Source organism: Danaus plexippus, chromosome 4 (genome assembly GCF_018135715.1).
Source record: "Danaus plexippus chromosome 4, MEX_DaPlex, whole genome shotgun sequence".
NCBI classification, from domain to species: Eukaryota; Metazoa; Arthropoda; class Insecta; order Lepidoptera; family Nymphalidae; genus Danaus; species Danaus plexippus.
In genome coordinates, this window is record NC_083538.1 from 4,939,618 (window position 1) to 4,958,338 (window position 18,721).

An 18,721-nucleotide genomic window follows, 5' to 3' on the forward strand; every position below is an offset into this window, starting at 1 on the left:
TTGATGTGTGTGATTATTAAAGTTGTAAGATAAATTGAATCATTTATTATCTGTTTAACATTTGTCTGGAGAAGTAAGTGAACCCTTTTCAAATTGAAAATATTTATTTATACATATTACGTAAAAGCAACATTCATATCTAGAAAGTCGAAAGAATTTAAATCGAAAAACTGTCAATTTACATGACTATAAATAGAGAGTTACTTGCTTTTACGAAATATAATGAAGTAGTACTGAGCGAGATATGGTTACGTGTTATTGTTTCATAGAATGGTTTACTTTAGTGTTTAATTATAGTTAGAACTTCAAAAGGTTTAATTTAAAGTAAATCAATTAATAGAATTTGAATAATAATTTATAATTGTTTATCAAAATTTTGTAGAAAAGATTAATATTTTTGATATTTTAAACGACCGTAACTCGCTCATAAACTAAATAACTGGAGCAGACAGAGGCGTGCTATTAATAAAAATAACATTTGATTTTTTTTAAAACACAATCTCTAAACACTGTCTTCTCAAGAGTAATTGTTGTTCTTTATTCAATAGTCGCCGCTATCTTTTATAATATATATTTATATTTCAGGATAACAAAACAAGATAATTGAACGTGCTAAAAGCGACTTAACTTTTTAAAAAATTAAGAATTTACTTATACTTTTAGCTTTCAATAAAATCATTTTACTAGTCTAAGGCATAAAACATATCAATCTGTTTACGTTCTTTATCTTGTTTCGTTGGCCCTGTCCTAGTATGAATGTTTCTTACCCATCACTTGCAGTTCGAGTGTGCCACGAGCGCTATACGCTTGCGAGTTCTTGACGACGCACGTGTAGGTCGCCTGGTCGCTCATACGTTCAACGTTTTCAATTACAAGTGTGCCATTGGGGAAGACCTTTTGTTTACGGTTGATTGGCAGGATGCTATAAATATTTTTATGTCATTGAGACTTATTTCTATACTGTACATTACTATATACAGTAGTCTAGAAATATGGATTCCAGAATTCTAATTTAGAATATTTTGCTTTTTTTTTTGCTATCCGTTTTAAGCACAAATTTACTCTTACTGTGATATGTATTATAAAATATGCAGTGGACACTCTTCCGACTAGTAGAAAATGTATATAAAACTAACCGTCCGTCTCTCTCCCATACAATAGTGTCGATGGGGTATCCAGCTACGGGGCAGTGTACGACGAGGGTGTCTCCAGCAACTACTGGGCGTTTCTTCATGGGACGTACATAGGGAAGACCATATACATTGACGCGGGCTGAGTGGGAAGCGCTGCCGACCTGAATATTATAATATATTTAGCAACCACAACGTAATATATGATCCCATAACAGTAGATAACCAACTAACATGGTACCGAAGCCAAATTTATGCGAACAAGCCTGGCACTCTGCCATTAATCTTATCACGAACCATTGTGAACTCTGTTTTTGGAATACAAAGTACATTTATACACAACTAGTTGACCGAAAATTTTCATGGTTGTCATCTAAAATAGTTTTGATTCGGTAAACATATTTTCTTTCAAACCAGTCAGTAGCAGAACTCTCAATTTCCTAAATAATATTTTTGAACTATCATGTGTTACGTACACTAACGAAAAGTGTAACCGTATTTTCATTTACAAGGTAATGAATCGTTTTGTAAGCCGTACCTTGCTGGATGCGATACAGGAGTACAATCCACCGTCGTTGGTGTGCACGGAGGAGATATTGAGGTGCGATTCAACATTGCCGTCGGCGGTGACGAATTGTCCGATTTGAAGGCGCTCTCCACTGTTCAGTTTCTCACCATCGAGTTGCCAAGCGATGTCGGGAGTGGGGTTTCCAGAGGCAACACACTTGAGGCGCAGGGAAGGTCCGGATCTAAGGGTCTGTTCACCGAAGCTGTGACGGATTTGTGGTGGTTCGACTGAAATTATATTTATGAAATTTTATGTTAATTTTTTTTTTAATAAGTTTGATCTTTACTAGTTATTGTATGCAATATATTCCAAATAATATTCCGACCGAAGAACCACGTGACTAGAATATTATTGTTGTCGTATATATTATGAAGGGTGATACTGATTTACAAGAAAGAAAAACAGAATAAAGAAAATACATACACCGTCCTCCTAGTTTCAATTCAGCGCTGGCGCCGGCACTTTCCTGATCGTTTCTAATAAAGCACTGGTACATTCCTTTGTCTTCCTTCTTAACCGATTCAATCCTGCAATATACGCATATCAGGGTTTAGTTCCAAATATCCTTGAGAACATCAATTTGGTATTAAAGATTTTTTATTTATTATTATAATTACCTGAGAATAGGGTCGTGATGTTTCATGTCCTTGCCATCTTTAAGCCAAGTGATAGTTTTTACGGGATTGCCTTCGTATCTGCAGGTAAAAACGGCGGGACGTCCGAAATCAACAGTTTGTGTCGCAGGTTCAACAGTGGCTTTTAATGGAGCAGTTACAGTCAGAACAGTTTCCACCGATTCACCTTTAGAGTTTCAATAATAATTAATGAAATTATCATATTTACATTAAACATCCATATAAGGGTGTACATTAGCTTACCACCAACAGAGTTATTGACAACACACAGGTATTTCCCGGAATCCTCAACTTTAGCTTCTTTAATTATTAGTGTTCCCGATACCTGTTTCACTCTGTCATTAAGAACCACTGGTTGCTTTCTTGCGGAACCATCGATAAATTTATACCATCTGTAACAACGGAGAATTCGCTAAGTACGTTTATGTAAATTAAATGAAGCAAAATACTTGCGGAAGACTTCAAATTTGTCTTAACTATAATGGGATGAATTCTAAAAAACTAGATTATGTTAAAATTTTAAAAAACTTATTGCACTAATATAAACTTGATTGATAATAAAAAAGACAAGTAGGACAATGTAATATATTTTAACACCACTAAGACAAATATATTTTTTAAAGAGCTCAGAACAGCAACAATAACACCACGTGTAAATGTCATAGACTTTCAAATTACCCAAACAAAAATACCAGAAACCAACAAAGACTTTCTCAACCAATGCCTGACAACTGATTGAAATTATTAAAGAGACGAAACCCAGCTGAATTGCTTGATGGATGTTTTATATGACAACGATTTTGTTAAAAATACGCGAGTTCGCTTGGACCAGGTAGGACCATATCTGATATAGCACTGCTACACAAACTCAAGGTGCATAGGCAAATGACTGCCCACATAAAGCAAAAATGTGTAAAATTATCTTCAAAATTAAGCCATCATTAGAATCAAACATGAATGTTAGAAGACTGCTCTAAACAAAACAATCATATAGCATCGCTACGAAACACGAAAGCACAAAGTAAAGATTAAAGCGTCTGAATGAAAGCAAGAACACCCTGTAACTTACCAGGAAGTGTTTGCGTCGCTCAATCGTTACTTTGGCAGAGTATTGTATTATGGCCAGCCGCGGCTCATCACGCCTTCATGTCTCGCCTCGACTCGACTGGAATAACAACTCACATCAATATACGAGGATGATATGATGCTATGTGAAAGATGAATGCGTGAGATGCCGACGGCCGGCCGTCATAATGAGGCCGTACCTTGTCAAAGGTGCAGGGAATGCTTGGACTTCGCAAAGGAGCGCCAAATTTAAACCACCACGCCCTACGTGACGATTAAGTCCGTCTCCAGTAACCTTCGGTCCTGTCCTACCCGATGGTTCTGGAATATAAATCCACTATGACAATGAGCCTATCACTCACCTAAAAACCGGAACGGGAAAAGCGGCTACTTCGCACGTTAAGTAAGCTACACTATTTTGAGCCACAAGGAATATTTTCCACCCTTCGAAGTGTTCAGCAAAATTTTTTCTAGGAGCTATCTTATTGGTAGGCTCTGCAATAATTATAGACGGTTTTAGACTCGGTTTATTTTATATCTAAAGTGATGAGGGTCTGTTATTACATCTGTTAATTCCGTATCTGGGTCTTACCTGAATATCGGAGGAGGATATCCGGCAACTTCACATGTAAGGTATACGGAGTTCGCTAGGGAAACTAAAAATATTTCACCCCCCTCAAATTTTCGGCTTTTATCACTTCGAGGTGCTATTTTATTTGTGGGCTCTGCAATATGGAAGAAAAGCTGTCAACGCACCTTGATAATGGCACCGGAAATCCTTGTGCAGGACATAAGAGAGCCAATGGTGACTTTTGAGAGAAATGGACCGCAGCCTTTGAAATAGCAGTTATACTGGGTATGGCACTCGCAATAGGCTCTGAAGAATATAAGTTGGTTTTAAGATTTTGAATTTTGAAATAATCACCCTAACAATAATAACGAAACCTCGACTGAAGTGTGATATTAACATGATACACCTATCAATAAAAAAAAATTACCATATTATGATTTATGTGAGCGTTTAAGGACTTGCCTGAATATAGGTACTGGAAACGCCTGAGCTTGACATAATAACCCAAAACTTTGATTTACAGATCTTATAAAAGTAATACTACGTGCATCCGTCGAAAAAGTGGGCGCCTTGGAGCCAACAGGTTCTGGAGTTTAAAAGAGTTAACTCAATATAAAATTATTATTTAAAAGAACTGGAACGACAGTCACTGAAGATTACCATATTAAAATATTTAAAACGAATCTAGAAACGATTTATAGCTTTATGTGTCAGCCATATTTTTTCAGACATTAAAATAGCAACTGACTTTCCGCAATAAGTCGAGTAGAAAATGACTTTCGATGCCTACAGTAAAGGACATACAACATATAATCCTATGAATATATTATGGATAAAATACATTATTGACTTGCCTGAATATAGGAACAGGAAAAGCTTGAGCTTGACATAACAATCCAAAACTTTGATTTGCAGTTCTTACAAAAGTAGAACTACGGGAATCCGTAGAAAAAGAGGGTGCCTTGGAGCCAACCGATTCTGAAGTTTAAAGGGGAAAATTTGAGTTGATGCTTACAAGTTATGTCAAAATGTAACTTGCCTGAAAACTGGGGCGGGGAAACTTTGAGCTTGACAGAGGAGCGCAAAGTCCTGTTTAATCCGTTTTCTAAATATGCTTCCCATTGATTCAGACGAAAAAGTAGGAGATTTAGCACCAACCGGCTCTATAACATTTTGGTCAAATTAAACTCTAAGAAAATAAACTTGCCTGAATACAGGTACGGGAAAAGCCTGAGCCTGACAAAGTAGCGCAAAACTTTGATCCTCAGTTCTCTTAATAGAAGAAAGTGCAGACTCTGATGAGAAAGTTGGAGCCTTGGATCCAACTGGCTCTGTAGGAAATAGTGTAAATGTACATATTTCAAGCTCATTAAAACATACGAATAAACGGATACATTCAGATTTATCTGAGAAATTCTAACAGATATCTAACATAACACAGGGTAAAATAATATTAAATGAAACCGAGTTTTCATCCAAATTGCTATCGATAACTGAGTAAATTATTTTTAAACAACCATTATATATTTAACAACTTGCCTGAATATCGGTATGGGAAAAGCTTGCGCTTGACATGTCATTGAAAAAGTTTGATTCTTGTGTCTTGTAACAGCCGAAGAAGTTAAATCATTTGGGAAGGTGGGTGGTTTTGAACCAACGGGCTCTGTAGAAGAATTAGAGAATTATCTTTGATTCGACTTAACTTACCTGTAAATAGGTACAGGTGACCCTTGAGCTTGACAAAGAAGGGCAAAGCTTTGACCTTGTTCTCGAACAAAAATACTCCCTTTTGAATCAGAGGAAAAAGAAGGAGCTTTCGCACCAACAGGTTCTAAAAGTATATGTTCGGAAAATATATGAGAAGAATACTTTACGGATAACCCACCTGAACATTGGTTGAGGATACCCCTGTGCTTGACAGAGCATAGAGCCTCCTGAGGCTTTTTCAATATCATAATTATACGATGACGCAGAAGTAGGAAAAGTGGGTGCTCGAGCAGAAACAGGCTCTGAATAGAAAAATTATTGATGATAATTTCTTAATAATACACTCACTTGAAGATAGGAGTCGGATGCGCCTGAGCCTGACACAGTAATGTGATTGCTTGCCCAGACAGTTTTGTCAGAGTAGTGCTCTTAAATTCCAGAGAAAAAGTTGGAGCTTTTGACCCTATAGGTTCTGTATTAAATTTAAAGTCACGGTTAGGAGTTGTACGAAACGATTATTTCAATCTTACCTGAAAATTGGGACAGGAAAAGCTTGAGCTTGACATAAAAGTGCAAAATCTTGATCAGTTTTACGAGTTATTCCAGAAAATTGGACGTCGTTAGAAAATGTAGGAGACTTAGACCCAACTGGTTCTAAAATAAAAATTATCTACTGTCAAATATTAACTTTGATCACCTGAACACTGGTACAGGGTAGGCTTGCGCTGGACACACCAAATCTATGCTTTGATTGAGCGTCCGTACATACCAAGAAAGTTTATCATCCGTCGAAAAAGTAGGAGATTTAGATCCGATTGGTTCTAAAATACAAATTATTTAACTTATGAGAAGACAATATGAGCAATACCTGTATAATGGCAAGGGATATCCTGGAGCCTAACCTTGAAATGTGTAGTTAAGTACCTAATTAATCTATGAATTAATATAGCAACTACAATCACCTGAAAACTGGAACTGGGAATGCTTGAGCGGGACATGCTAGATCTAAGCTTTGACCCACTATTCTTACATACCAAGAGAGCTTATTGTCTGTTGAAAATGTAGGCGATTTGGATCCAATCGGTTCTACAAGTGAAATTTTATGTTTTCACAGGCAATTCTAAAGAGATCATAATAAGTACCTGTATACTGGAATAGGATATCCCTGAGCCCGACAAAGTAATCCTACATCGTGATTTATATGCCTGTTTATAAACCATGCAAATTTATCATCGGTTGACAACGTTGGTGGCTTTGATACAATAGGCTCTGTAAAATGCGCAATATCAAATAGCTTATCACTCTCACCTAAAAACTGGGACAGGAAACCCTTGCGCTGGACATAAAAGGGCAAAATCTTCCATAGCGGATAATTCAAACCATGCCAGTTTTGAACCGCTCGAAAATGAGGGACTCTTGGAGCCAATAGGTTCTAAAAATTTAACTTGTGAAAGACGACATATATATTTTTAAGGTATATTTATTAGTAATAAAGTAAAACAGAACTCCAAATGGGGAACAGGGCGTATATCATCTACCCAAAACAAACCAAAGAACTCACCTAAAAACAGGCACAGGATACGCTTGAGCCAAACAAAGTAAGGTAATACTGGATCGCATCGCAAACTCCAAGAATTCTATTGTTTTAGTTGGTACTTTCGGTGGGGCACTGTTAATAGGCTCTAGAAGGAAAGTATTAACGACCTATAAATATTTTATTACCTGGACACAGGAACTGGAAAAGCTTGTGCAGGACACAACAACGTAACGCTTTCATTACTAATAATATTGAAGCCATTAATATTATTCACAGTAGGAAACTTGGGAGGCACCCGTCCTACAGGTTCTAAAGACAAAAAGAAGGCTTAAAAAATATTGTACATGAACCTGAACAATGGGATAGGACACGTTTATCCACCGTAAGGTACAATATTTTTAATACAATTCGGCAAAATCTAACGATTTCGTCACTGGTTACCACTGCTTACAAAAACGTCCGAATAGAGATGCAAATCAAAAAGAAAAATCCCGTGCTCCACTAAATCAATACAATAATACACCTCGTATTACCTGGATAGGGGAACTGGAAACGCTTGCGCAGGACACAACAAAGTAACGCTTTCATTAACACTCGCACTGAAGCCTCTAGAATTATCCATTGTTGGAAACTTGGGGGGCACTCGTCCTACGGGCTCTGAATACAAACAGGATATTTTATAAAGAATGAGATTTTTATGTTACCTGAACACTGGGACGGGGAAGGCTTGAGCCATACAAAGCAATGTACTAGCACTATTGATTGTCGTTTCAGTTATATCGATCATTTTCGACGCTACTTTTGGAGCAGCGCTGCCCATTGGTTCTAAGGAAGAATATAAATACTATGTATATAATAAATATATCTCAAAGATACCTGAAAGCTGGGGCAGGAAAAGCTTGTGCCGGACACAAAATTGTGATATTGTTGATTTCCATGGCATCGAAGGCGCGACTTTTATCAGTAGAAGTAAATTTAGGTGAGACACGACCCACCGGTTCTATGAATAAATTGTCTCATTTAATCATAAAACTGACAACAATTTACCTGAAAAGTGGGACTGGGAATGCTTGAGCTGGGCATAATATAGTCAGGCTGGCGTTTAACATCGAGCTAAAACTTCTTGAACTATCCATCGAAGGAAATTTTGGTGAAACTCGACCGACCGGCTCTAAGAACATAAGATTATAAACTTACACATATAAAGTACCTGAACAATGGAGTGGGGAAAGCTTGAGCCGGGCATAGCAGAGTCACAGTGGTATTTGAAGAGTAGGTAAAACTGCGACCTGTTTCCAATGATGGAAATTTCGGAGATACTTTGCCCATAGGTTCTGTTTATGAAATTATATTGGATAAATTCAGGGAGAATGTCCTAAGCGATTTTTTAAAATCTTATATTTATCACCTTACACAGTGTTGTAAAAATGAATCTTACCTAAACATTGGAGCGGGAAAAGCTTGTGCATTACACAAAATTGATAAACTTTGATTTGAATTGAAATCAAAAAGTCGACTTTTTTCTAGACTTGAAAATTTTGGAGACACCTTTCCCATAGGTTCTGAAGCAAAATTTATGATTTACACAGACATTTCCAAAAGTGATGTTTAAATAAATACCTGAAAATTGGGACTGGAAAAGCTTGTGCTGGACATTGCAACGCAAACGAAACATTATTCTTGACTCCAATCATTGTACCCATTACAACCGATGCAAATTTTGGCGAAACACGGCCGACAGGTTCTAGGGGAATAATAATTGAGACTCACTGTTTAAGAGATACAAAGTTCCCAAAAAATTACCTGAATAATGGGGTCGGGAACGCCTGTGCGGGGCACTGCAATGCATAAGAGTAATTTTTCCTAACTTCAAACATGGTGCCAGTCAATATAGTTGCGAACTTGGGAGGTACTCGTCCAACTGGCTCTACAATATTTTAAAGAAAAGAATGATAGGTATACTACAGAAGTTTACCTGAACACGGGGACAGGGAATGCCTGCGCGGGGCATTGCAATGTAAATGTCGCATCCAACCGTGTTACGAACATTGCACCCACTTGAGTCGAAGAAAACTTAGGTTGCACTCGCCCTATCGGCTCTGAGGAACGATGAATATTTTGAATTTAAGAATATCTTACCGGTTTGTGGGAGCCGGGAAAGCCTGTGCCGGACATAACACAGCCAGGTTGGCGAACACTTTAAACTGGAAACCGCTTGTGGTCTGCGCGCTAGGAAACTTTGGGGGAACACGGCCCACTGGTTCTGCGCATGTTGGGAGAAGGCTAATTTACGAGGACTGGACACCACACGGAAGTTCTAAACTACCAGATGACAACTGATATACGCCCTGTTGTCCCTAAGTGAGATGCCTTTGGTGTAATGACGGAATTAGGCGCTTAGATGTGTAAAAGGCTCTGCAGGGTACCCTATCCCAACATTCAGGCAAGGTTCAATCTTAATCAAGTTTGTAAATATAAATTAAATTATATTTGCATACTTACACTTAATTGTTACAATGGATAAAAATCTCGGGTTTGGTAAAAGAGAAATTAGTAATATATAAACCGAAAAAGTCTGATAACGGCAATTACAACAAACCCTTGATTTATCAATGTGATGTGATCTGTGATCATATACACATTATCTAGAATACTACTATTTTATATAATTAAATATTTAATAAAAAACAGAGTAGTTTCAGCAACACGTTATTGATTTCTTTTGTATTGTTCCTAAAAATAAAGTTCAGGCATGAAAATACTCTGCTGTATTTCTTAAACAAGATATCCAACAGTGGTAATTATAATTATCTACAGTGTGACAGTATTTCATCTATCGTTTCATGAAACTTTAATATGACTTAGGAAGTAAAATGACAATATAATATTTTTGTTTAAAGTTGTAATTAACACTGTTAGAAAATTTGGTTTACGCTGTTAATTCATTGAATTTATTTTGTTTTGCATGTATTCTGGTTATGAATTAATAGCGCATTCGTATAGCAGTAACATTCGCTTACCAGTGATAACTAAACGTCCTTTAGTTGCTGACAATCGAGTTTCTCCAGTAAGTCTGTGTTTAGTTCTACATTGGTATGATTTGTAGCCATCCTCAGGTCCAACATCCCGGATATGTAATTCGCCAGATGGCAGTACCAAATATTTTCCATCTGGAAACGTTAATTCATAATTGTAGTTGTTTGAATTTAAACTAAAAACGGATGAAAGCTATTCATTGTAAAGCAATTTGAGCAGCGCAACATAAGGTTGCGATTTACTTAAATATTAATTCATGCAAGGTAGGAGGATAAAAAGGAAAGGTAGACCGTGAGGCCCATGGATAAAAGGTAACCCATTTGCAGTGGACAACCCAGTCCTAAACTTTTTCAGACTTATTAACTTTTCGAAATGGACATTTTTGTCAAAAAATCGTACCATCTAACTTATCATTAGAATCAGGCTTTATTTCAACCTCTTCTTCACCCTCACTCACAATCCATGATACAACAGTGACGTATTCCGAGACAAAACTTGGAATGTGACATTTCACAATAGCTGCATTTCCTCTAAGGACATATTCTTCCATTAGATTAACAGCATACGCTTGAGAAACCACTGAAATAATACGACTCACATAAGAGTTTGGATATGGGTATAATCCAATGATACCTTAGGAATATATACAAAAATGCGAAAAGACATAAATCATACTAAAAATTGAAAAAAATATTCTTTAATACTTTAAGGATATCAAAAAGAGTTTTTGTAAAGATAGCCCAGTTATTAGACAATATGAGTTAAATTTCACAACATCATAAATTTCTTCATCAACTTAGTTCTCATTTATCGCTCATGTTGGTCAGAGAAACGTGGTATCATTTATAAATAACTTTATGGGAAAATTTACTTAGTAGGGAATTAAATACACGGGAAAAGGATGTAGGAACCTGATTGAGAGGCTATCATTTTGAAAACAATTACTGAATAATATACCTAAATCAGTGGAATCGTCTAACTTAATTTCTTTTTCTATTTCATCTTCTGATATTATCCAAGAAGAAACAGACACGTATTCAGAAACAAAACTGGGAATTTGACATTTAAGGATGGCAGCATTTCCGCGTAAAACATATTCTTCCCAAAATTTTACATCATATGCTTGGGAAACGACTGGAAAAATATATTATATATGAATTGACAAATAAAATACACACAAAGCTTTCTTCTTATCTTTGCAACAATATACCAACTCTGACGGCAGGCGTGGAAGGGATTTGATAGGTGACAGATAGACCTCTTAAAAGCCTTTACCTAGTAAAATGTCTGAATCTAAATTAATTTCCAACTCCTCGGTATCTCCTTCAGAAATTATCCAAGACGTAATAGTGACGTACTCAGTAACAAAGCTTGGAATGTGGCATTTCATTATAGCCGAATTGCCTCGTAAAACGTTTTCCTCCCAAAGGTTAACAGTATAGCTTTGAGATACAACTGAAATTTATTTATATTAATGAAGAAGGTCTTTTCATTCAACGCCAAACGCTATACTTAACCAAATGGACAAAACGGTAAAGGAATGTTGGAGTGTTTAAAAGTACTTAAAAGTACCCAAATTGTCGTATCCTGTGGTATTAATAAATTTTTCATCAATATCGCCCTCAGATATTATCCAAGATGAAACAGTAACATATTCAGACACAAAACTTGGAATGTGACATTTGACTATAGCAGAATTTCCACGTAGTACGTTCTCTTCCATCAAATTAACAGTGTATGCTTGAGAAACAACTGAAATATTATACAGTCGTCAATAAGTTATGAAGCCGTTAGACACGGTTAGGAAAGGGATCGGGAAAGCATTTGAATGTTTTCATAATGAAATACCCAAATCATTCGACTCGGCTTTAATTTCTAGCTCGTCTACATCAGCTTCAGAAATAATCCAAGACGATACACTGACATATTCAGTGACGAAAGTTGAGATGTGGCATTTTAATATAGCGGCATTGCCACGTAATACACTTTCTTCCATTAGATTAACCGTGTAGGCTTGCGTAACGACTACAAGTAAACATTAAGCTGCATTATGGTATTTCATTTGTTTGATATTATGCGACCATGGTTGGAATAAGTGATTAATATTAGTTGGAATTTTAGGATCATGAAGTAGGAGAAGTCTATGAATTTTTATGTCAAGTACCCTCTTTGTTTAAATCGTTTGATTGAATTTCTGTTTCATCATCTCCCTCAGATATTATCCAAGAGGAAACGGCGACATATTCCGTCACAAAACTTGGAATAAGGCATTTGAAAATGGCGGCATTACCACGTAAAACATTTTCTTCGACTAAGTTTACAGTATACGCCTGTGACACAACTGTAATATTATTACACAATCTAAAGATGAAGTAACACCATATACATTTAATAAGTATAAAAACATTAATAGTAATTAAAGGATAGGATTTCATGGATGTATTTTAAGACTTTTTTTTAACAAAGTACCATAATTTTCGGTTAATGAGTATTCTCCCCCTTCACTATCGTGCCAAGAAAGTACTTGCACGTGATCAGATACGAAAGATGGAATATGGCACTTGAAAACTGCGGCATTGCCACGTATAACATATATATCATAAACCTGCGACTCGTAGAATTGATTTACAGCTGAAATTTACGTAAACAGACCTATAATTACACAAATTTTAGTAATACCCTTGTGGAAAACGGATGGGGACAATCGGGAACGCGAGGGTGATCTCGATTACCATAATTGCCTTCGGGGTCATTCGGCGAAAATACCGATAGCGATTCTTCGTCGGTTAACCATTCAACAACTTGTACATAATCAGCTACAAATGACGGGATTAGACACTTAACAATTGCTGAATTGCCACGTAGTACATCTTCATCGATAACGCGTGGTTCGTAATTTTGATGAACGACTGCAGATATAATAAAATATTTTAAAACCAAAGGATCAGGGGTCTTATTTTTGCTGGGAAGAATTAGGGTGTGAATTGTGGGAACAACAATTACTACCGGAGTCGATATTAGTGTTTTCATTGGCAGTGACCGTCTCATTATCCATCAACCACGCTACAACATAGACAAAGTCTGCTACGAAAGAAGGCACGATGCATTTTAAAATGGCAGTGTTTCCTCGTAACACAAACTCATCGTTGACTCTAGCTTCGTACACTTGGAGCACCGCTGTCAGAAATACGACAGATATTAGGAATTTTAGGAAACAAGTAGACTATCTTTATTTGCAGTTACCCTCTGCATTTCCTGGAAAGTAAGTACCACCGTCGCTGTCTGTCCACATTTCGACATAGACAAAGTCAGATACAAAGCTTGGCACTTCACATTTCATTATAGCAGCATTTCCTCTTATGACATATTCGTTGTCAGCTTCAGCCTCATACGGTTGTGATACCACTAATAAGATTAAAGGTAGAATACTTAAGAATATGATCAAAATCATGGGAGGATATGGACAAGGATGGTTTTTAAGTTATTTAACAATTAAAGACTGAATACCGGTCATATTTGTATTACTAATCATAAGTATTTCGCCATCATCCATAATCCAAGATTCGACGTAAACAAAGTCACTAACAAATGAAGGAATCTTGCAGTGAACAATAGCAGCGTTCCCTCTAATCACGTACTCGTTTTCGGCTTCAGTCACGTAATACTGTGACACAACTAAGGAATACAAATTAGATATTTCTATGGAATGGATAAATGGATATGTGGAATACATATATCATAGGGGATATTGTAACTTTGGAATATTTTTTACCAAGATTATCAATGAGCGTTATTTCAGTTCCTTCTTCGTCAATCCATGCCTCAACTTTGACAAAATCCGCCACAAACGATGGGATTGAACATTTCAAAACAGCACTGTTGCCTCTTATAACGTACTCAGTAAGGATTTCGGCTTCATAAAATTGATTAACAACTAGAAGAGTGACAGTCCCATTTACGATGGAAGTAGTGATGAAAGGAGATTTTGGACAGTTTGGATAAAAGGGCTTGGGTGGTATGTATAACATAGTCGTACCGATATCATCGGTTAGCAAATATTCGCCACCATCAGAGTCAACCCAAGCTTCTACTTTAACAAAATCAGCAACAAAAGAAGGGATGTTGCATTTCAATACCGCAGTATTTCCACGAATTACATATTCTGAGACTACTTCAGCTTCATAATATTGGGTGACAACTGTAAATGGTTATAGAGGCATCAATCACTCGCTTCCAGTTACTCATGGAAATTTGGTTCAGGATTGGTTTTACATATTTTTTCAAACTACTTATAAATTACCCTCTCCCTCTTTTGTTCCATTTATAGTATATGAGTTCTCGGCTTCATCATGCCACGATATGACATTGACAAAATCAGCCACGAATGACGGTATGGAACATTTGAGAATAGCGGAATTTCCTCTAATCACATATTCGTTGTTTACTTCAGACTCATACTGTTGCTGAACAACTGTTGACAGGTGATTTTTAAAATTTTATTTTTTATTTGGAGTAGGAAAGAAAGGATGAGACGAAAAAAACCAGCATTAGGAATTAACCATAATTTTCGCCAGGATAAAAATCTTCTTTCTCATCGGTATGCCACGATAGAACTTCAATGAAATCAGCCACGAAGGAGGGGACCTGACATTTAAGTATAATGCTGTTTCCCATTATCACGTACTCCTTGTTAACGTCGGTATCATAGTGCTGCGCGACCACTAACATATGCAATACAGTTTAAGCTACTTCGTCATAGTAATTTATTGATGAGAATCACATGTAAAGTTTGCACCATTTTTAGAGATATGGCCGTCGAAGATAATATTGTTCTTTATCAATTATAAGTGGCATAAAAATTTTATACAAGTTCTCCCACACATTAACCCCTTATATAACTTAGTATAATATTATCAAAGACTTATATTAAATAATGCGTAAACAAACAATTGTCTTTTTACGACTAAAAACAACGTTACACATAATTTCTGTCAGTTTTTCGAAATGCTTTTTACAACACCCATAAGTGATATTTAAAGTGAACGTTAAAAGATCAATTAATTAGTAGTCACGCGAAGACAATTGTTTAACGGATAGTTTATCCGTGTTGGTAACTACAGACTGTACGTTGTATTGAGCGTTGTATTCCTTTTCATTTGAAGGATCTGTGTTAATTGTTTCTAATGACCCGTGAACAGACTATTAAACTGTATCGTGTTTTGCCATCGTAAAAATAGTCACGATGTTAAGTGCATACTAAAACTTTATTTTCTTTTAAAGCGATTATGTGATCATATTGTAAATGTTAGTAATATTGTTAAATATATTGCAAATAGAGATTCAGTGTGACTAATATATGTCAATCCATTTTTGCTACGTCATCCACATATTTTTGTTTGAACCTTCTAATGACCGACCAAATTGACTATTAAATTGGAGTATTTAAGTCCTGGTTAATACAATTGGCTTTAATAGGCCCTTTCAATGGGAAAGGTCTCGGATATTAAAACAACTTTCGTCAATTATCTCATAAAGACATCATATATTCCTGTTCTGTGACTATTGTTATTTGTTGAAAAAAACAATCTGATGTTACCTTTTTACAAAAATATAATGAAACTTTTAATTTAAAAAAAAGAAATTGAAAACAAAAAGTTTCGGGTAATTTTAGAATGACTATAATAATAGATGTAATAAGCTCAACGTAGGAAAATAATAATTATATATGCCAAATATCATGTCATAAAGAAAACTATGTTTTTCTGATTCATTTTTCGTATTCAAAAACGTTAATCCCGTTTTCCCGAGACCACATTTAAAATCTATCACGAACCTTAGTATAACTAAATTCAAGTAAGATACTGCGGGTACTATATTTATCTAATTAGTTCATAAACGTCGTATCTCGTTTGTAAGACAACTCATATCGAATGTCAGACTGGCGTCACATGTTTCAATTGTATAATTATATTAATTATAGAAAATGTTTGTGGTCATGTCATGTCATTACAATGATATTTCTTTCTAGTTTTCACATATCATACTAAATATATCATATAAATGCTAAAGTTTGTGAGGACGTAGGCACTTTTGTTGTATGACAAGAAATTTGTTTAACTGATTCTGATAAAACTTTAGAGGTTAAAATTGGGCTGAAATTGATATCGCAAATTGCGTTTAGTTACTACAGATCAATGCACAGGAGACAAATTGTGTTTGAAGTCACGTGAAGTTGATCGTTTTAACACTATACGTCTATCTCTGACCCTTATTCAAAAGACACGTGGACGAGGATACGTGCAAAAACAAGTTACATCATTAACCGTAATCGTTGATGGAAAAAAAACAAAAGTCTTAAAAAATGCGAACAACTCTACAGTTACATAAAAAATACGATTTAAGTTCATCGAATTTTTCTCTGAAAAGAAAATCTAGGCTTAACACCAATCATATAAATTTTGTTTGGAGAAAATTTTTAAAAAAGTTGCTAACGCTATCACTGTCGCAATCTTATTTGTTTGATTGCAATTCGTTATAGATTTCCAGATTTTTTTTCATTTATTCTCTAAGCAACTCTCTTTATAAGCAACTTCTCGCCTTTCCAATGAGACGTAAACAGCGAAACCGAAGTGTTACGATACGAAATAGTTTCATATATCAATGTCATTGTTTCCGAGTAATATTTATTGTTATAATCGCATAATCGCTTTAATAAACGAAAATAAATGATTCCTAAAAAAAAATTTAAATTCTATTAAAATTCGATTACATAATTTGTGTTATTGCACTTAATAATCAATTTTGACAAAAAACACGTTTTAATTTTTCCTAAACGTCATCATATCGTTTTGCGTTTGTTTAAAAAAACATCAATATTTTTGCAAAATCATGATATTGTTTGTTAATTTTAATCGAAAACATGAAAATTCGATCAGCAGTTTTCAGTTGATGTATAAATAAACTATGTATGTATATTTTGTAATGACGGAACCAATGGTCTTACCAGCTCGCACGTTGACGTCTCTGGAGTGAATGGTTCCAACCTGGTTTCTTGCCAAGCAAGCGTATACCTGAGCGTGTACTTCCTGACGATAATCTTCAGCTCTGAATGGAGGGAATACCAAGTTACCGTTCGGCAGAACCTGGTGGAAACAGTTTTGATCAGTATTTGTATTTGTTTTGTTGTATTTATTTTCTCTAACCATAATTATATATTTAGTCGAATTTGTGGAAATTAAAGAAAAATTTATAATATTTATACAAATATTTCGTAAAACGAATCCAATACTCCTAAATAGATTACAAGACGCATTATATGAGATAGAAAAAATATCTGGATTGTAAAAATATACATTTGGTAATCTTGGTTACCTGTCTCAATCCGGGGACATCACCAACAGCGGTTCCATCAGCTCGTACCCAGATGACGTCAGGGGCGGGGGATCCTCGTGCGGCACATTCGACAACGGCTCCGGTCGTGTTGCTGAAGTCAACTCGATTTGGGGGTTCCTTCATGAAAATCGGTCCGATAGTTTCGTCCTCGCATCGCACTGCTCCTGTTAATGATACATTAGATGTTTTTAATAAAATTTATGTCTCCTTTAATTATAATTAACGTTCAGTTTAGCTACCAATAACTTTTTTAACTACAAGGGATCATTAAAATTTTATAATTCCTATTCCAAAATAACATACACAGTCCACAAGTACCAGACTTTGTGACGATTATTTCTATAATTTTTATTGGCGATTTTATGGGATACAATTTTAAGCAACCAAAGAGGACGAAACAATCAGTTCAAATAGTAGGAAAAGGAACGACTATATTAGAAAGGACTACATTAGTTTATACGGTGTTTAATATAGTCATTTATACCTATTTAATAAATAACTCTAGAATCATTGAACACCCTCTATATAACAATGCCTTGCATTCTCAAATGATTAGTTTCAGCGCGTGTCACACTAAAGATCACTGAGGGTTTGAGACGTGGAGAACAACGCGAGTGTCCTACTTGCGCTATTTTACGAAGGCTCGACCCAGTTGTTATCCAGCTAGGGATGTTTCTGAACAGCTTCGCACATCGACCTAATAGCGACTAAGCTGCACCGATTAAACTCTTAGAAGCTTTACATGTTTTAAATTATAGCTGTTTTATTCCTAGCCTTTGTCTTGAATGATTTAAAATTTACTGTGGACGGAAGAGAATATTTAAATTATATTTACAGTATATAGAATGATTTATGTGAATAACAAAATTTAACAACAAAAAAAAATGTGGTTAAATTATTGAACAGTTAACAACAAATTAAATTTAATATTCACCATATATTTCTTAACATTGAGAGTAAAATTGACTTTAGTACGACTTATATAAGAAAAGAATATAATCTAAAGGTTTGCTACGTATTGAAACGTATAATAGACAACAGTATACGTAACCGATTATTATTGCAGATTTTTCTGTGATT

The 18,721-nt window shown here is 35.6% G+C and overlaps 1 protein-coding gene across 11 annotated transcripts in view; it reads right to left on the bottom strand.

The window, feature by feature from the left end:
* LOC116768681 (cell adhesion molecule Dscam2) overlaps nt 1-18,721 on the bottom strand; it is a 51,921-nt gene that overhangs the window by 23,665 nt on the left and 9,535 nt on the right. For 3 of the 11 annotated variants that reach the window (XM_061525070.1, XM_061525074.1, XM_061525071.1), the window contains exons 3-13: nt 17,621-17,805; nt 17,253-17,391; nt 10,649-10,828; nt 10,234-10,383; nt 3,991-4,123; nt 2,577-2,725; nt 2,316-2,499; nt 2,122-2,225; nt 1,669-1,925; nt 1,137-1,294; nt 768-922 (exon numbers count right to left, since the gene is read on the bottom strand). In XM_061525070.1, the coding sequence (XP_061381054.1) occupies nt 768-922; nt 1,137-1,294; nt 1,669-1,925; nt 2,122-2,225; nt 2,316-2,499; nt 2,577-2,725; nt 3,991-4,123; nt 10,234-10,383; nt 10,649-10,828; nt 17,253-17,391; nt 17,621-17,805 (1,794 nt within the window). Of the gene's footprint in view, nt 1-767; nt 923-1,136; nt 1,295-1,668; nt 1,926-2,121; nt 2,226-2,315; nt 2,500-2,576; nt 2,726-3,990; nt 4,124-4,154; nt 4,276-5,676; nt 5,801-6,206; nt 6,331-7,398; nt 7,523-8,089; nt 8,214-10,233; nt 10,384-10,648; nt 10,829-13,756; nt 13,925-14,021; nt 14,184-14,549; nt 14,721-14,808; nt 14,971-17,252; nt 17,392-17,620; nt 17,806-18,721 lie in introns of all 11 variants that reach the window. The other 8 variants (XM_061525080.1, XM_061525085.1, XM_061525105.1 and 5 more) reach the window with 8 other exon arrangements.